This window comes from Cyprinodon variegatus, unplaced genomic scaffold (assembly GCF_000732505.1).
Source record: "Cyprinodon variegatus isolate N-32 unplaced genomic scaffold, C_variegatus-1.0 Scaffold901, whole genome shotgun sequence".
Classification (NCBI taxonomy): Eukaryota; Metazoa; Chordata; class Actinopteri; order Cyprinodontiformes; family Cyprinodontidae; genus Cyprinodon; species Cyprinodon variegatus.
The window spans coordinates 284,552-304,376 of NW_015151354.1; the positions used below are offsets into that span (position 1 = coordinate 284,552).

The following is a 19,825-nucleotide window of genomic DNA, read 5'->3' on the forward strand; positions in this document are numbered from 1 at the left end:
AGTGTGATTGCATGACACTGGTGATGGGGATGCCATACAGATTCATGTCAAAAATACCGAACTATCCCTTTAAGGGGGTATTGGCGAGATTGCTACTGGCAAATCAATGTTTTCATTCAATATGGACGATATTCTTGCTCTGGCATTTTAGTGGTTGACTCTGTATTTCTTCTATCACTTTTGCTCTTTTTCTCCTTCTAGACTCAATCCTGGCTAAGAGCTCATCAGACTATGTTTCTCAAGTCAAAACTTAATGGAATTTGTTGGGTTTCATTAGATTCCTCAAACCTTTTAACCATTTTATCTGTATGGTATAATTGAATCAACTCTATCAAGTGCCTTGAGAGGTCATGTGTAAAATATTGCACTAAATAAATACCATGATTTGCTTTAGATGTAATGTAATTGTTCTGTATACCGTTTTAATTTCAATACTCCGGCACTAGCAGGTTGTTTCAGTGGCTTCTACTGTTTTCTGAGAATTCTTTTTTTTTTTAAATAGACAATAAGCTGGTTTGTGTGTTCTTGTTTGCTATTCGTTGCTCTGTTTCTCTTATTGTTTAACGTGGCTATTTTGTTTAGACACTGTTGCCATTCCTTTATAGTGTACTGTATGTAAGAGTTTAGCTCATAGCTCTAGGTAACTCTACTGGCTCGCTACCAAATCCTAGGGATACTAGCCATGAGAAACCATTACAACTATTATGTCCACTGTCATGGGAATGTGAGTTTCCTTAACAAGATATATTAAATCACAATGCAACTTGGCAATAAAAAGCATAGAGGATGTTAATTATGCTCACTAAATTGGAATAACAAAGGACATGCACATTAACATGGGAAGTTCATTTTTTGTCTACCTAGGACAAAAAGAGCATCCATGTCATTATTATCACAGTTTTTCCCTTTTTTCTGTTTTTTCTTCTTTTTGTTAAGCATGGTACAGTAAGAGCTAATTTTGAATCAATCTTACTCAAACCTAACTGGATAGTTTTTCTTTTTTTTGATAATTCACTTTACTGACTCTATAGCTATATAAATATCTATGCTGGTGTATTTTTAGGCCACTGGAGGACATAGGGACCGCTTTTCATCATTTTGCTTCATTGTGTCTCTATTCTCCAATTTGGCATTATAAGTTCAACCTCTTACTTTATGTTCTATCTTTTTTTTCTTTTTGCTTTATCAGGTCTGCTCATATTTAGTTTTAACACCATCCTGGAGAGAAATATCAGCTGGGCTCCTGCCATTATCACCTTCACTTGAAGATGATAGAGTTTGTTTATCTGTTTTTTTAGTGTTTAGTCCTGTTTTTGCCCTATACATAGCTCTGGGCTCAACTTTTACTGTGACTAACTGTATGTACTAACTCTCTTACCTCAAAAACTGACGTTTCTTTGCTAGACAGAGCCAACTGTGGCACTAGATACTGTTATCTTTTCAAATATAGAAAGTATTCATGGATCAGTGCCCCATATTCCCTTTGTCTGTCTTCTTCTGTCTTCTTGAACCTCAGTCAGCCTTGGAAAAAAGGCTGCTGACACTAATCCTGGCTCTGCTGAAGTTGATTTGCCATTAAATGTAAGTTGTTCTCCACTTTGGCTGGCTGAATGCTCGGTCTGAAGGATTGTTGTAAAGTCAACAACAGAATGCAAGTGAATCTCTACTGTGGCCACATGCTCATTAAGGAGGAATCCTGCAAAGTAAATGACCAGGTGCAATCAAAAGTTTCTAAACTGATCAGATTGAATTGTCTCTATAAAGTGCTTTCAGAGGACGAGTTGTAAATTGGTATTATATAAATAAACTGAACTGAATTGAGTCATGAGTGTAGCTGTTTGTTTCCATTTGCCTTTTTATTCTCAATATAATGAAAATCATCTCACCGTGGGACAGTAATTCTCTTTGATTCCATAAAAGGGGTGAACCCATTTCTTCCATTGACTACATGAACATTGATTTTCCATCTTAACAACCCTTATCAGTAGGAGTTATAATTGGAGCACAATTCAGTTGAGGTGGGCTCTTCGCTGAGTTTAATACAAAGACAAAAAAATCCCTTTGAATTATTTATTTTTTTGTACTTTTTCCTGATGGGTCAATGTGAAGTTCTTGTTAGCGGGAAACCATAAAACTTACTCTTGCGGTTCAGAGGCGTCCCAGCGAGATAGCGGTATGTGACATTAATGGTGCCGGAGAAGTTACTGAGGTCTCTGAAGGTGTGAGCATATCGCTCTGAGCTTGGTGGATGGACCGAAGCTTCCCTGAGCTGCCTTTTATCTCCTTCCTGGAACATGAAAAGCACATTACAACAGAAGAGGAAACAGAAAAAAAAAGGGCACACCAAAAAGAAACACCCAAATGAAAGCTTGTATTAAGACTTTGAATAATTTAAAAATAAGAAAAAAAGGCACATTTCTTTTTTTTATGCTAAAGAAAATGTGTTTGGACACAGATGAGTTAACCGCTTAGTGTTTGAGGACAACAGAAAAACCCTGAAGCCTCCAGAGGCATGTTGCAGAATTCAGCAATGTGACATAAAAAAGGCACCAGCGGGTCCTATATGCAAACTGCCTCTTAATAATTGAGATAACGAACATAGATTGTGTGATCATGCCGTCATGAATAAAAGATAAATCATCTGGATGATTTCCACTTGGGTCGAAATCATGAACATTTCAAAATCAACCAATTAGAACAGTAAAGCATGGGAACCAGAATAAAAGACATTTGGGTCAGAAACTTTTTTGATCTGTTTAGACTTCAGCAAAGAAGGTAGCTATCAAATTTTGTTGTAAAGCGAGTTCTGACAAATGAATAAAATGAAGTGCAATGAATTTTACTAACCAGGACGTAGCCATCTTCCATGTAGAGGTTCAGAAAGAGGAGGAAGGTAATGAGGAAGCCGAGGAAGGGGATGGTGGTACGTTTCCTCAGACACCTCATCTTGTCCAGGGATTTCCACACCAGCCTCATTCTCACACTGCCACTGGGATCTTCTGCAGACATGTAGAATAAAAACATATTTAGGCTGCTTAAAGAGAAAAAATCTGGAACACAGTATTTAAGGATATTTTCATTTCAAGCTTTAAGAAAAAATATTGTAGGATTAAACCAAAGGGCAATCTGTGTAACTGTCCATAAGAAATGAGAAAATCATTGATTCCTCTGCAATCCTCTAATGAGTGGTGATAAAGGAAGGAGTGTGGGAAACATGGAGCAAACTGTTTGGTAAAGCAAGCGAGAAATATCCTAAAGGCATTTCAGAACATGAAGAACTGTGAGATTTCATCAAAGAAGAACAGAAAAACAGAGGTGGTTTGATAGTTATTTGTTTTTAACTCCCATCCAATGCTGCAACACTATGGAGTAAATTTTGTTCCATTAATAATAAAAAAACATTTTGTAAATGGAAATTTGCAACAACAAAAAAATACATGCTTGAATGAAACTGAAAAAATTCTTGATAAAGAATTTTTAGGAGTAAATTTGCTGTTTTATATAACTTTGCTGTTTAAGAACCTTCTAAAAAGTAGAGGAGGCGCAGTCTGAAGCCATTCTATGGGTCGGTTAATCACTAATAATGGTCATCTAACAGTTGATCACATCTGGGTGATTTAATTCACTTTATACTTATACTATATATACTAATAAATACTGTATGGAGTGAAATTATTGTATGAATTCTTTGGGGGTTACCAGTTAGTGGCGTTGTTAATTTTGGGAACCCATGTACTAATACTTTCACCGATATTATTCTGCATTATAATAAAGAGATATTCTGCAAGTTTTACAGAAAAGATCTATAAAAAAAATAGCCTTTTTTATTTAACTTTTTATGACTAAAACACCATTTGATGAGCAGACTGACACCTCAGTAGTTCAGAGCCGATGCATCTATAAGCCTGTAGCCTATTTTATTTTGGGTCGGAAGTTGCCACGCTGTTGGAGTTAATTGTCCCATTAAATAAGAATACATTTAAAATTCTAAAATCAATAATTAAATGTTATTTTAGTTTTAATTTTTATTCTTATTCAATATTATTAGGTGCACCTTGCAATTATAAATGCACATCCAAATAAGTAAATGTCCAATTATTTGATAAGAAATAAATGTAAAACTCTAGTTAAATAATTGAATGTTATTTAAAATATGCATTATTTTTTTATATTATGTAATTTAAGATATGCAATGAACAATTAATAATTAAATGTTCAATTCAATGTTAAAAATCGGATATCACAAAAAAATCGGAATTGAGCATCGAGGCCTGCAGTGTGAACGTAGCCTATGTGTCCACGGATTCTTCAGCAGGAGCAAGGGAAGAGTTAGAATTGACCCAACAACCATTCAGACAACCACTACTCCCATTGTTAATATGAGATTCATAGGAGGTAAATTGTAGCAAACAGATCAGAGACATAACACACATACCAGTTTTTCCAGATTTCGGCTGTATGGCAATGTTCCCAGAGCAGCAAACAGAGAAAAAGCTTGAATAACAGCTGCAGATGTGACTAAAAAAACAACACTGCTTGCCTTTTGTTTTTTTTTCCAACAATTAAGCATCTGAACGTGCTTTTGTTGCTCAGCCTCAGAGAAGCCTAATAGAATACAAACTGGCTCTACATTCAGTTCGATGGCCACACTCACATCGATCAGTCCCACTAAGACTCAGCGGCGCTGGGGATTTGGCTTGTCAATACCTTTTTGTGCGCACTTGAAAACTGCATTTAATGTGTCCATCCTCAACAGACTGCTCTGTGTAGGTAGAAAACAAATGAGGACTAATGTGGGTGGTCCCTTTATAGCAAAGATCTACGACGAATAATATCTGCTAGGTAAAGGAACACACAAAAATGTGTGCTTTATTCAGTGATCACCTACATTTGTTACTCTGTTGAAAGGGATACTTCTTTTAAAAATGTCACCATGTGTTAAAAACTAAGATCAAATCTGGTGAGGCAGTTTTCTCACTGTCAAGATGGAGATGTATCAGCCGTAACCTTAGAGGAGCCGTTACTGCAGCAGGTCAGTCTGAAAAGTGTTAGAAGGGCTGCAGCAGTTTTAGTTTCATCATTCTTCAGAGAGAGATGGATAAATATCTTTCCAGGGCAGCATGTCTCAGCAAATTCCACAATTGGACAGACTAAAAAATGTAATGAGAAACTCCAGGAATGGCCGGGTCTGTATACATGACGGCCAACCCATTTTTCTTTTGAAAAAATGAAAAATATATAAGAAATAGATAAAAAACAATTGGGAAACAAGCCATTTCCCAACAACAACTAAGAAAACAAGGAACATTAAATGAGAAAGAACTCAATTTTTTTGTATCGGAATTTTATTATTTGATTTTCCAAATGAAAAATGGAAAACAAAAAGACAAACTGTTTTCCTTTATCGGAAAGTTTAAGCCAAGATGAAAATTTGAAATCACAAATGACGACAGTGTTTAATTCTTTATTTTGGATTTACTCTCCATGATTTGGTTAGTTCATGGGGATGTTCAGCGATTGGTTGAAAAGTAAACCCAATAGACACAAACCATTCCAAAATGTAAAAAATGCATGTAAAGGACTTTGGATGACTTTGGTCTCATCGCAGGAAACACATGAACAGAAAGATGCCTTTAGCCAAAGTTAAGTGGGTAGCACTGCTCCAATGCAGCAAGAAGTTTCTGGGTTTGATTCCCGGCCTGGGGTCTTTCTACATGGAGTTTGCATGTTCTCCCTGAGCATGCATGGGTTCTCTCCGGGTACTCCAGCTTCCTCCCACAGTCCAAAAACATGACTGTTAGGTTAAAGAATTGTTGTTTGTCTCTGTGTTGCGCTGGGATGGAACAGCGACCTATACAGAGTGTACCCCGCCTCACGCCCATTGTCGGCTGGAGATACAGTAGGCACCCCCACCCCTCGTGACCCCGGCAGGGATAAGCGTGACGGAAAATTGATGGATGGGTTTGTATGAGGACAGAAGCCATCGTGAAATAGGCACTGCTGCTGTTTAACAAGTGACCTCAGGCTGCTAGATTGTTTGTCCTGTCTCCTGAACGACGGTGCGGCCCAAGGATGTAGGTGGCGACTAAGGGCCAGTGAGTACCGTACGTCCAACCAGACAGATTTCACAGGGGCTGTAACTAGAGCAATAGGTTGACAGATCTTACAACCAAAGTTGGTTTGAGCTGTAGCCAATACTAAGGTTGGAGAGGGGGAGGGGTTAGGCTCAAGTGTGGTAAAAACAATTGTCTTTAATCATTTGTGTTATCTCTATGCCGCTGCAATGTACTTTAACTCTTTTTCTCTTCTCATGTACAGCACTTTGAATTATCTTTCCATTGAAATTCGCTACAGAAATAGACTAGCAGCTCTCGGGTGGCACCGTGAAATGGGCGGCACCCACAGTGGAAGAGATTGACAGCTTGACATTGAAGGCAAGTATCTTTCTTCCAGAGTAGAAAGAAAATAAGTAATATTTGATAACAAATAAAGGTAATAAAGTGCTAAAGTCAAAATTTCATCATATATTAAGCACATTGAAAGGCTTAAAAAGGCATATGGTATAAACCCTTTAAATCAGGGGTGTCAAACTGGTTCCAGAAAGAGCCGTGTGGCTGCAGGTTTTCTTTCCAACCAAGCAATGGCACACTAGACTCCAGTCATCTCATCAAGTGAGTCCAATCTGAACATGATGACTTGATGAGATGACTGGAGTCTGGTGTGCTATTGCTTGGTTGGAAAGAAAACCTGCAGCCACACGGCTCTTTCTGGAACCAGTTTGACACCCCTGCTTTAAATACTTCAACTACTAGAACATGGTAAGGACGATTACTTTCTATTTTGTCCGCTTATGTAAAAGTTTAAAAATGGAAGGCAGTCTTCTTACTTTTTTCTCACACTTGTTTGTTGACACACAGTCCTCACCTTGCCTACAAATTGTTTAGCTCTGCAGGAGTGCGGAATGATGATGAAAAAATTCATTAGGAATGTTGTGGAGGAAACTGTGCTGATAGCTGCAGCCAGCAGAGTCCTCCTGACACCAGCGCTCAGGTAGCACTCGCTGCTTCTCACCGCCTGTCTCATCTTGTTTAGCGAGAGCTCTGCAGCAGCGTTCTCTCTTAGGAGACACCCTGCCCACTTTTAGACGCTTGGCACACAATTTAACTAAAATCATCTGTGCTTCATGTTGAGACAAGAGCCAATCTCATAGATTGGAGTCCTAGATGTCTATCTTAATGAAACAAGACAAAGATATGTGCCTCCCCATTTAATAATTCAGCATGGGCTCCGAGCAGGAAGAGCATGAGACGATTATACAGCCAGAGGCACAGCTGGGGAGAGATGCTTGTTTCTGCTACCTTCGATTTAACAGCCGCTGAGATGCAGGGCGGAACATCCACAACATTATAATGCCCACTTTACATTCTAGAAATATGCTTAAAAAAGAGAAAATTACACTGATTAAGATCAAAGGGTGATGGTCTGGGCTAGTTGTAGCTCATTAAGAAGATTCCTTTTCACATGTTTAATATTGTGCTCTAAATTTAGAGATGTTTTTATTTTATATATACGTTATTGCTTCACCAAGGAGGTTATGTTTTTGGTGGTGTTTGCTGATTTGTTAGTTAGAAGGTTTACTTGAAAATTTATGAACAGATTTTAATGACATTTTTACCAGAGGTGTGCCTCAGGCCAAGCAACAATCCATACCCCCCCCCCCCAACACATTATTTTCTTCTAGGTAAGAACATGGGGGATAGGTCACCGAAAGTTGCTCGTTGTTTAAGACATATAAACAACATGTATGTAACCCCAGTTATCGCTTAAAGTTTTTTTCTGTTTTTTCTCTCCTTTAAATAAATAACCTTAACATTGTAAGATATCAACATTTGCTAGCAACTGTTACAATTTGGCTGACATCACAAATGTGAACTCCAATACGGGTGACAATTGTGTTACATTTTGACAACTAAATTGTCAAAATATTAATGAAATATATTGCGTGATAAAGAACAACTGCTAAGATGGGTAGCAGTTGGTGCCAAAGTATCAACAGCTGCTAGAAAATTGCTTCGCCTCCATTTATAGCATCACAACAACAACAGGATTACTGTAATCCATCCATTTTCTTCCGCTTATCCGGGGCCTGGTCGTGGAGGCAGCAGTCTAAGCAGAGATGCCCAGACTACTCGATCTACATACACCTCCTCCTCCAGCTGCTCTGGGGGGACCCTGAGGCGACACCAGACCAGCTCAGAGATATAGTCCCTCCAGTGTGTCTTGGGCCTTCCAGGACACACTGGAGTGAAACACTGGAAGCTTTCCTCCCAATAGGATATGGTGGAACACCTCCCCAGGGAGGCGACCAAGAGTCATTCGGAACAGATGCCCGAGCCACCTCAGCCGGCTCCTTTTGACACGGAGGAGCAACGACTCTACTCCGAGCTCCTCCAGGTTATCTGAGCTCCTCTCCCAATCTCATTTAGGCCACCTGTATTCGCAATCTTGTCCTTTCAGTCATTACCCAGATCTCATGACCATAGGTGAGAGTGGGAACATAGATCAATCGGCAAATTGAGAGCTTTGCCCCCCGACTCAGCTCCCTCTTCACTACGACAGTCCGACACAGCGACCACATCACTGCAGATGCCGCACCGATCCATCTATCGATCTCACGCTCCATTATTACTGTACTTTGGGTTGTAATTGCTACAGGCTAACTTACCTTCAATCAATATTCCCATTCACGAACAACAGCCTTACTTGTGGTGTTGTAGCACTAGCGAAATTGACTGGCAAGTGGCCAACCATTAGGTTCTTCTTGCCAACATCCACATAAGCACTTCGTTATCACATTTAGGTTTTTTCTTTTTTTAGTTTTGCTTAACACTAGAACTACCACACAGCGACAAAAGTCCTCTGGGCTTAGTCCCCTGCAGTCTGCCACGCCAAGCTAAAATCATGTTTCTTATTAAAATTCGACCAGGAGAACCGCCCAAGTCGGTTTGAAACTCTACCCTTCCCACAGGTATGAGAATGATCATAGGCTAAGTATTGATTGAAAGTATTCAATCAATACTTTCAACTTTTTGGTTTAGAGTGAATGTTTGATGAGCTGTTCCATTGAGCTGTTCCATAAGATTTCAAGGATAATTTCATTATTATTTCTTTCTTTATTCGGGTTCCTTCATCAGCCCCTGGGTATAACTCTTATTTTATATATATACGTTTTTGCCATATTATTTTATAATATGGCAAAAACGCTGGCATACGTTGGATAAGTGAAGGGTCAGTTTTGTATAAGTTATGAGCATGCTGAAGTACGCTGAAGTAAGCTGAAACACGCTGACACACGTCAACACATGGCAAGAACGCTGAGAAATTCCAAGCATGCTTAAAATTTCTCAAAGTATGCCTGCGTATGCTCATACATTGGTCATAAGTTACAGGTAAGTTATCTGATCATTAACATATGTTAAGTGTAAGTTACTCATAAGTCATGGCGTCTATCTTATCCAAAACCTATGAGTAACATGTGCATAACCTATCAAGAACTTATCTCCAACGCATATCAACATATTTTACTTGTTCCAGATGACCGCTGAACGTGTTTCTAACTTACAGCTATATATTGGCGTATTGGCAGCGTTTTGGTATGAAAGGGGCTTCAAAGGAGCAAACCATCAGTTCTCCTCCAGACTTCATCCCATCATAGGGTGAGCAAGAAGGTGAGTGTGATGGATCCTTCCTGTGTGCACGCCCATTGCCAACAAACTTCCTAGCAGACATGATGCTGAATCTGCTGCATCTGCAAACCTTCTTTTTCTTTCTTTATTTTTTTTCTTTTGGCAGGCGGTAAACAGCAGCTAGGTTAATACCGCAATCAAATAAATCTTTTTATTCAGGCTGGGCACCTCCTGGTGCATGGCTGCTCCCCTCAGGACACTGGCATGTGACATTTTATGGGCATGAGGCCGCCATGCATTATGCAGAAGTTAGGCCGTCATTGGACATAAGTTCTGGATTTGTTATGAGTAATCACAAATCTAACTAAATAAAAAAAAATGCATAAAAAGTTCAGTGTATGCCAGAGTTTAAGAAGATTCTGGGATTTCAGGTATATGCTGGCTAAATTGGCAGATTGTGATGTGTAATGAAGGTTAGCAGGGCAGGTCAGTTTTAATTCAATCCTAGCTAGGTTCCATGATATCATTAACATGAGGTATAAGTCTTTCTTTTCCAATTTAAGTTTGTCCTTCCAAACTGTACAGTTCCCCTGCAACGGAAAACAAACAATATGTCCCAATAAATCAGGCTGACCAATTAGAATGGCACACTGAAGCAAATTCATACCTTATCTATTCCATCTGGTTTCCAAATAGTAGTTTTCGACAGTGTTTGTTCAAACCAGACATGCAGACTTATTCTGTCCAACAGCTTATGTTTTACTTCTGCTCCTAATATAATTTCCTGTTTCTAATTATAATTTGCAAAGGTAAATCTAATTAAGCCAAGCCCAAGCTATTTCCATTTTGTTTTGTAAGCATGGTTGCCCCAATAGATTAAATATGAAAGTTAGAAATTTTGCTTTAAAGCTTTGATATAATGAAAGCAGGTTTGGAAGAAAAAGCTGGTGATGTTTCTTAGGAAGGTGTCATTTTTGGTGAGTTACTTTGGGCTTTGATTCCTTCCATATGAATCCTGAGCATAATCTGTTCCATATGGTAACTTAATTTATTGGTTCTTCTATCAGTATCGACTAAAAAGAAGAGACTAGGAGAGGTAAATGTTTATTTTGGTTATCTAAATTATTTTATGCTAGCCTTTAGAAGCCTGGAAACCGGCGGCCCCGTGCTTCCCCCCGCCTGCCTGGTAAGACAGACGGGGGGGTTCGGATGCTCCGTCCCTGGCTGGCTCCCTGCCCCCATCCGCCGGGGTTCCCGGACCAGCCCCGAAGCAGACAGCTCGGTTAGAAGGCCCGGTCCAGTTCAGGTAGAAATTCTCTAGAGAAGACATCACCTGCTCGGATCCTAGCGGTGCCGTGGGGTTTGGAAATGGCACCAAGTTGAAAATCTTCCTCATCAGTCAAAAACATCAAAGCAGACTGAGAGTTATGTTGCTGCCAACACATGAGGACCAGAGGGAGTTTAAATGATAAACAAGGGAAATAATGTGGAGGCTACCCAAGAAAGGAGATGAATTCCTGTTCCTTTGTGCCAGTAGGATAATTAGCTGCACAGACTTTATTACTCCGAAATAAATTTATGTCAATTAAACAGTGTTCATATTGTGAAGCAATCCTGTTGAGCATTTTAAAACTGTATCCAAAAGATTATTTTAGATTTTTTTATCTAAAAGTGAAGCTACAGTCAATAATATGAAACAGCTAATCTGCTTTGATTTGCTAATAGAGATGCTAGCGTTAGAATCCTCAGCAGCAAACAATTAAAACACTAACTTTCATATATCAGGCTTAAAATAATGTTTTACACTGACTTCATTTCAATCTGAAAAACTCACACGGAGAGAAAAGACAATTAGAAGAAATTTATTGATATAATTACTTAGCCTTTAGCGCTCAGACCTCGGCAGAAAACATGGCACTGAATTTGATTGATATTCATGAACAGGAGTAAAGAACAGGGCTGTGTCCCCCCAGGCCTGAAACTGGGGGTGGAAGTGGAGATAGAGGAAGTTGGTCAGTCTGTAGACTGCTGGTTAACGAGGCGGTATGCTGAGCTGACACTGGAGCTTCACTCAGGGACCTGGAAGATGGAAGTATGATGAGCAAGTATGAAGCGACAGTGGAGAGGAAAAACTCCCCATTGGTGAGAAACTTCTGACAGAGCCAGGCTCAACATAGCGGTCTTCTGCAGGACCGGTTTAGATGAGACGTGGAATGCAGTAAGAGTCTGGGAGGAATGAGACGAATGAAGTTTTAGCTACGATGGTGGAGGAGGGGCTGGAGGTGGGTTGAAACTGGATCATCTGAATGAAGTCACACAGCGCAACCACAGCCTGCGCACTAGGTAGCAGATGAGTTGCGGATCGAAGGCCTTTTAAGATGAACTTTGGATGTTGATTGGGTTTCATGGAGGCGTGATTGGCTGTGTCATAAGCGGATGAAGGCGAGTAATCAGTTTATTCAGGAAGCTTTCTCAATTCCTGGAGAGGTGGCGAAAAATCTTCAAATCTTGGAAACCAAGTCCAGCGGATATTTTTTGAATTTTTACGGAATGACTATGACCTGGATGACTGAGAACCTTCATCAACCTCCACCTAGGCTCCATTTTCCCAAATGACGAAACTGTTTGCCGTTAAGGTTTCATTTTAAAATATTGCTGCATTTTATTATTGAGCATTGTTTATTTTTGAGACAGTTTGCCATAAAATCTCGTTATACTCCTGTTTTTACTGCAACCTGTATTTTTATTGTTGCTGTATTTGTTATCGTGACCCTTCTCACACTCCTTCTCTCCCTTGCTTTTCTAGTATTTCCACAGATACACAATAGTCCTCAGGAATTTCCTCAATGTCGTCCAGGCTGTGAATATTAGATGACTGTTCCAGGAATCAGCTTTTTCCCCTGAAACATCCTCCTCTCTTAATGCTGAAATCTGATGGAGGCAGGCTTCAAATGGAAAACAAGGGGCTCCTCTGGGCAGGAAGGCAATTATGTGGTCTGGCCTGGTGTGTAACCTAACGCCAAGCTTTCAATATGAGACACTGGACACAAAAGAAAACACAAGACCTGGTTCCCTCCCTTTTTGTAATGGCTCCATAGCTGCAGAGCAGCAGCAGTCCTCCTGCACAGCAATAATAAAGTTTTCTTTTTTCTTTCTTTTTTATAAGAGGCATGAAAGAAATCCAAAGAGCAAAGGTAAACAGAGAAGGGCATGACTGAGCTGAGCTGTCTGACAAATACTGTTGTTGTTTACATCTTGGCTTCCAAAGCTGCATCCTTTATAGAGCTTCACAACAAGCGTAAAACCTCCTTTACAACAGGGATTCCCAAATACCTCAGCCTGTTATGCTACAATAAAAATGCCATAGATGGCCAAAAAACACTCTTGTTTATTAAAATCTTAATATATATAATTTAAAATTAACATGTAATTATTTATCTTCTCATTTTAAAGTTATTTTTTTATTATTTAATGAAACATTTTCTATTGAGCATTTTTATTAGATAATGCGTGTTTGGATGTATGCTTTAAATAGCATTAACTATTTAAATAAAAAATTTTAAATGTATACTTAACTGTACATTTTATTATTTCAAGGTATATCTAAACATTTGATTGTGTATTAAATAAGTAAATTATTTAAATAACATATAACTTAGACTTTTCATTTTATTTATTAAATAATTGGTAGTCTAATTATTTAAAGGGGAACTTAGTTTTTTTTTTTAAAATGGCCCCTTGATTTTACGTTACTACATCATGTTCTACTCACCCGTATGAGTTTAGTGTCATTTGGAGCCGTTCTGAAGATATTGGGTTAGGTTATATCCAAGTAACGTCTTCCTTTGGGCAACAAGCTGAAGACACAAACTATTCATAATGTTTTCTTTATGGTACGCCAGCATTCATAACATGTAGGCGAATTACTGTCCCCCAGACATCCGCGGTTATATATTTTATATTTATATCTTTTAAAAACAAAGCGACCAATGTAAAAAAAAGGCGTTCCCCTTTAAGTGCCCTGCGATGGACTGGCGACCCGTCCAGGGTGGACCCCGCCTCTTACCCATAGACAGCTGGAGAGGCACCAGCCCCCCGTGACCCCAATTGGGTTTAAGCGTGTCAGAAAATGGATGGATGGATGGATAATTATTTAAGTGTGCATTTGCAATTTTCAAGGTGAACCACATATTTGACTCATTTATAAAAAATGTATAAAATACATTTTTACATCATGTTTAATCTTTACATTTAGATTTCTTTTCTATTTATCTATCAGTTTTAGGTATAAATGAATAAGATTTAATTATTTATGTTTGAATTTTAAATGTTAAATTATCCAGTAGGACATCTATTTATTTAATTTTGAATCTTATGAATTAATGTTATAGCTATTTTTTTATTATTTATTCAAGGGAGCGGTGGCCTAGCGGCTAGGACATAGAGCTTGGAAACCTGAGGTTCTGATTTTAAAGCCCCACTCCCACAGACTGCCACTCTGGGTCCCTGAGCAAGACCCTTAACCAACACTGCTCTCCACGCGCCCCACAATGGCAGCCCACTGCTCCCCAAGGGGATGGGTTAAATGGAATAATATTTTAGATTACCTAATAAATGTTAAATTAGCTTATTTTGTTTATTTATTTTTACATTAATGCATTTTGGGATATATTCTGGCCCTCCATATACCTCGGGATGCAACTTGCAACCCCCAAACTGGTATCTCGCGACACTCCGGGGGGGGCCGTCCCCCTCTTTGGCAACCTTTGGTTTACATCACCCTAGCCTAAATGTGACAAGAAAAAAAGTAGTTTCAACACCTTTTATTAAAACTATTCAGGATTAAATTCATTCATTCATTCCAAAAGAAAACCTGGAATCCGATGGATGAAAATGAAATTATAATGTGGGCTTAAGGTACATGCAGTTCCTCTATGTTTTATTCATAAATCATAATAACCTGCCTAAAATAATGAAACGCTTTTCTCACCCGCTTTAATGGAATCTTTTTAGCCTGCAATGCTGGACACATTTTTAGAATGAGCAGTCGCATGCCTTTAATGGGAAAACCTAAATGGCAAAGGCATGGAAAACAAAAGTACAGAGGAAAAAAAAAAGATTAATAAAATGGAGTGCAGAAAGCAATTCTCCCACATTTCATCTTGTTATCTGTTTTACATTATTTCCCCTAGGTACCCTGCACCTTGCAGATATACGGCTCTACACAAATAATCAATTAAGCCTGCAGATTTGCAAGGATTCAGCAGTTGCTTTGTGTCAGGCCTTCAGCCACTTTCAATGGATTTTCTTTCTTGATAAAATGCTCAGTACAACGCAAGCTTTTGTTGATAACAAATGCTGCATGGAGCAGAATAATGAATCCTTTTATTATAAAATGGCTGTTTTGTTATTAATTGGAGTTGGTCAAACTGTTTAGCGATTTCTACATTCTTATATCGTGCCTGACAAAGAACTTTGTCATTTACAAACAACTGGGCCACCGTTCAACATGCAGAGGTGATTCTAATTAACTAGGTTCAATTGGGAATCGAATGTTCAAGCCTTATAAAAAAAAAAAAAAATTCCAAGCCTGGAAGCTGTTAGTGCAAGATCCGTGTAATTCCTATCAACGCTGCAAAACAATGAATCCTGTTTGAAGTGGATGACCTGTCATCTCCACAAAGATAATCATCCAAAGGGAGTCCTTATGGCATGAGTGAACAGCAAACTTTCTTTTCATGTGATCTGCCAAGTAGTTTTCAGATCATTAAGGAGTCCCAGATGTGCCGTGTATTACCGGTCCCAGCTGCATCAATCTCCGGAGGCCAGACGGCTGCGGTGAGTATCCAAACAGATGTATCGCCCCACCACAACAGCAGCACCGCTGCCCTCCCCTCCATTGTCTCCCTGCACCGCGCCTGTCATCGCTGTCAACAGCTTGAGCTCACACACTCTAATAGGAGGAGGAGGTGCAGAGAAGGGGGTGTGTGTGTGTGTAAGTAATGCGCTCCCTACAGACACACTGTCCAAGTGTTCGCCTTTCCTTTTTCCACTGCCACAACCAACTGCCTTTGCTACCTTCTCTGGGGCCCTCATGGGAAACATGGGATGTGACAATGGCCCTCTCAGATGTTCTCCCACAAGGAACCAGATAAAACCTCAGAGCTTAAAAAAACCCTGTAAGGTCCTTGACACTCCACTGCCAAACAGCCTTTTCTTTGTGAAATTTGCTCTGTGTGTCCATGCCTTATTATTTTTTTAGCTCAGATCAGTGACAGGAACAATGCCTTGTTCTAGTTCCAGGATATGTTGGAGACATCCACAGAGACTCGTTGGCTCAAGTGATGCATGCTACTGCAATGAACTCTTGTAAAATATTGAGCAAGTATGATTTTATCCAAGCTTCACAGCAAACAATCATCAGCCAGAACAAACAAACGTTCTAGCACCCGCTCTGAATGCTACAATCGGGGATATCCAGTGATCAATGTCAATACAGAGTTTTCTCTGATTTGACATATTTTTATGCTTGTTTTATGCTTGTTTTGTTTTTATGTTTGTTTTAATTATTTCCGGCCAACGGGAGGAAAAATTCAAATCCTATCACTTCATCCAAGCTTTTTTATTTTCCTTTCAAATTTTCTCAAACAATTGCCTCTGCTAATTTTTCTTGAGCTCCTACTTTGGGATGTTGACAGTGACACTTCAACGTTCTTCCACAAAGAAGGAGTTAAATAAAACAGAAAGGCGCTGCTGCCAACTCTTCAGCAAAGAGATCTGCTATTGGATGTTCTGAAAGTTATTAGAGCAACTCATTACCTGATTTTGATTTTTGGTATGATTTTGATATGGTTTAGATTCAAGTATTCAATTACATTTAACTAAACCAAAACTACATAAATACATTTTTTCGTGTTTAAAATCAGCTTATCTCTTAAAGGGGAACGCTGTTTTATTTTACATTGGGCCCTTGATTTTACGTTATTACATCATGTTCTACTCACCAATATTAGTTTGGTCTCATTTGGAGCTGTTCTGAAGATATTCGGTTTGGTTATATCCAAGTAAAATCTAACCGCGGATATAAATATAAACGCCGATGTCTGTGGGACAGTGATTCACCTAAATATTATAAATGCTAAAGTACCATAAATGATAAATGATGAACAGTTTAGGTTGTGCTTTCAAGTCGTTTGCCTATAGGAAGACGTTACTGGATATAACCAAACTGAATATCTTCAAAACAGCTCCAAATGACATTAAAAATGATATGGGTGAGTAGAACATGATGTAATAAAGTAAAATCAAGGGCCCAATGTAAAAAAAAATGGCGTTCCCCTTCAACTGTCATCAGCCATCAGCCGAAAGTTTGTGGTGCCTCCAAATTTGCAGCCTCATGATGCCACAATAAGGCAACTGTACTCCATTATAACAGCTTTATATCACAGGCTAGACCCTCAAAAGGATTGGAGAAAGGCAGCTGATCTAATTTAGGCATGAAATCATAGGTAATTTAGTTGTAGCCAGTTGACAGCTTTAAGTTACCAGCGGTACAAAGAGTTGACGAGGCTGTGTATGAACTAATTAAAAGGAGGGTAAATTTTAAAGCAATTGTTTTAAAGAAAAAAAAATCTGTTTGCATCCTGCTTTTAATCCAGGGGAATCAAACAGAGCTTTGTCTGATTTTGTATTGGGAAATAGTCACTAATTTCTCTCAGACTGCAGGCAGTGTTTGGGAGGCACTCGCAGCAGCACTCACTGCTCACTGAAGACTGGAAACTCAGAGGGATCAGTGTTTTCCCCTTGTCAAAAAGTTAACAGTACAAAAACCAGCCACTAGATTTGTCTCTAGTCACTTTTTGAAAAAGAAATATACACAAAATGTGCATAACGATCCCTGGCAGTCCAATGATAAAAATCCCAGTTAGTGTTTAAGCTCTAACAATAAGAGCAACTCTGAAGTTTAATTTTGTGAAAAAGCCTCTTAGCACAGCTGGTACATGCTGCTTGAATTTATTCTGAAAATACGTCATGGAATTTTCAAGCCGATTAATGGACAACCAGAACACTAGAATCTAGCACTCTTTGTTTTATTTGTGTTTACTTCTAAAGTCAAATTGTACTGGTGAACAAGACTACATGAAGAGTTTTCTTCACATCCGCCATATTTTCCAAGGCCTGTCTTCTGTCTGTTTGGCTAAAGGTAAAAGGAACAGAGACACTAAGATTTTAATAATGCAGCTGTACACAAGTTTGTTCCTTTTCTCTTTTTACAAAGACGCTACCAACTGTCTTTGTTTCTTATTTGGATCCTACAAGAGAAATTTGGGCTTCAAAAATGGCACTTTTAGTAAAAGCTGGGAAGTCTCCAACACTCTGTCGACCTCAAATAGCCTTTACCTTGTAAATATCTCTAATTTCCATTATTACTAACTTATTATTTTCTATAGGTTTGAACAGTGAGAAGAGCAAAGCCTTGCTTGTTCCTTGTTCTTTTTAGTTCAACTAATTAATGAATGTCCTAGCAAACCAGATACAATGCATTCTCACACATTGCACCAATACTTTTTATGTATGCCAAAACTGGGCATGTCTTTAAAAACATTAGATGCAAAGTGTTCTCTTCAGATATATTTTTCCCCTGTCTGAATCAGAAGATATGTTTTCTGTATTCTTACAGATAAAACTGTGACTTTCATATTTTCTCTGTGTCTTTTCCAAAGGGGTAAAGATGGATGGATGGGGTTGGAAGAATCTGACAGTGATATTGCCTTTAAAATGCCAAGTAAGGTGGTCACACACCCTTCTAAGGAAGATTTACAATTCCAAGGTGTAATGTAGCGATGACAACCCATCTGTGTGATTAGCTGGCCAGCAGTTTAAATCCCAAAACACACTGGCATCATATATTTTATGTATTAGCGCACCCTGAACAATTTGAGTGAAGTTTATTGAGAAAGACTAGATTGCTGCCTTTTAGCCATGGTGACAATGTCAAAGTTGATAAGGGGCTAAAGAACACTGATATGTTTTTCCCCTTGCAAACAAAAATGTTGGAAACTTATTTTATGTGTAGCAATATTTCCTGACTATGCCTTATTTAGTGTTATGCTAATTATTGATGTGTGTACCACAAATAGGAGGTCAGATTTCTGCTAATAGGTCACACCCCTAATAATGATATGAGCAGTTTTAATTAAAACATGCTTAAAACGACTCTCCAGGCGCATTTTTAAATGTTCTATGCGCAGATTCAATTTCATGAGGACCCCGATATATCACAAGCATGAGTCCATGCTCCCCCTCTGCGCCCCTGGCTTCTTGCAGAGCACAGCAATTAGCCTGAAAATGCTTAGCTAAAGTTATTAGTCACACTAAGAAAGAAAAAAAATACCTCTCAAAAGGCAGGATTTCCTTAAAATAACCAATCGCAGGCTGTTTTTTTATTTTTCTCAGATTTCTGCAGAACAAGGGCAATAATCCAAGTCAACTAGTGTGTAGTCTGTTCAAGTTTCACTTATTTATATGGTCAGTATATTTATGCAGTGCAAGTGCAATAACCCAAAGTAAACTACTTCGTAGTCTTCTCTTTGCAGCTCTCTACTGTGCAGATATCTTTATAACTAAGGCAAACATATTCCAGGACATTACAACTTTTTTCTTTTATGCTTTTTTGGTATTTTAAACACTCTTTTTATATTGCATGTCGTATTTTTATCTTTAATGGTGTCTTTCCTTAACTCTTTGTACTCTAATCTACTGGAACCAGAATTTCCCTGAAGGAGTAATCCAAAGGGATAAATAAAGTGAAGTCTTAGTCTAAAGTCAGAAGGTAGTCATGAGCCACAGAAACAGGTCCACAGGAGATAATCTACAGGAGCATAAAAAGCAAGAGAGCAATGAAGGTATATGGATTCACTGTAGTGATATATTTAGGGCCTTGTGGTGTTCAATCGGTAAGCACAAGTTTCTCAAAATTCAGAGTAGTTTCTTTGCATGTGTTTAAAATAAAAGTGCTTCTTAAAGTCTTTATACGGTGTGAACCCTAATGGCAGAATTCTATTCAATTCAATTTAGTTTTTTTATATAGCGCCAATTCACAACACGTGTCATCACTAGTGTTAATTTCGTTAACGAAA

The 19,825-nt window shown here is 38.7% G+C and overlaps 1 protein-coding gene across 1 annotated transcript in view; it reads right to left on the minus strand.

The window, feature by feature from the left end:
- Positions 1-19,825, minus strand: part of mgat4c (MGAT4 family member C) — a 32,750-nt gene that overhangs the window by 5,983 nt on the left and 6,942 nt on the right. Inside the window, exons 2-3 of the mRNA XM_015397973.1 lie at positions 2,848-2,999; positions 2,140-2,287 (exon numbers count right to left, since the gene is read on the minus strand). Of these exons, the coding sequence (XP_015253459.1) occupies positions 2,140-2,287; positions 2,848-2,976 (277 nt within the window). The 5' untranslated portion in view covers positions 2,977-2,999. The remainder of the gene's footprint in view (positions 1-2,139; positions 2,288-2,847; positions 3,000-19,825) is intronic.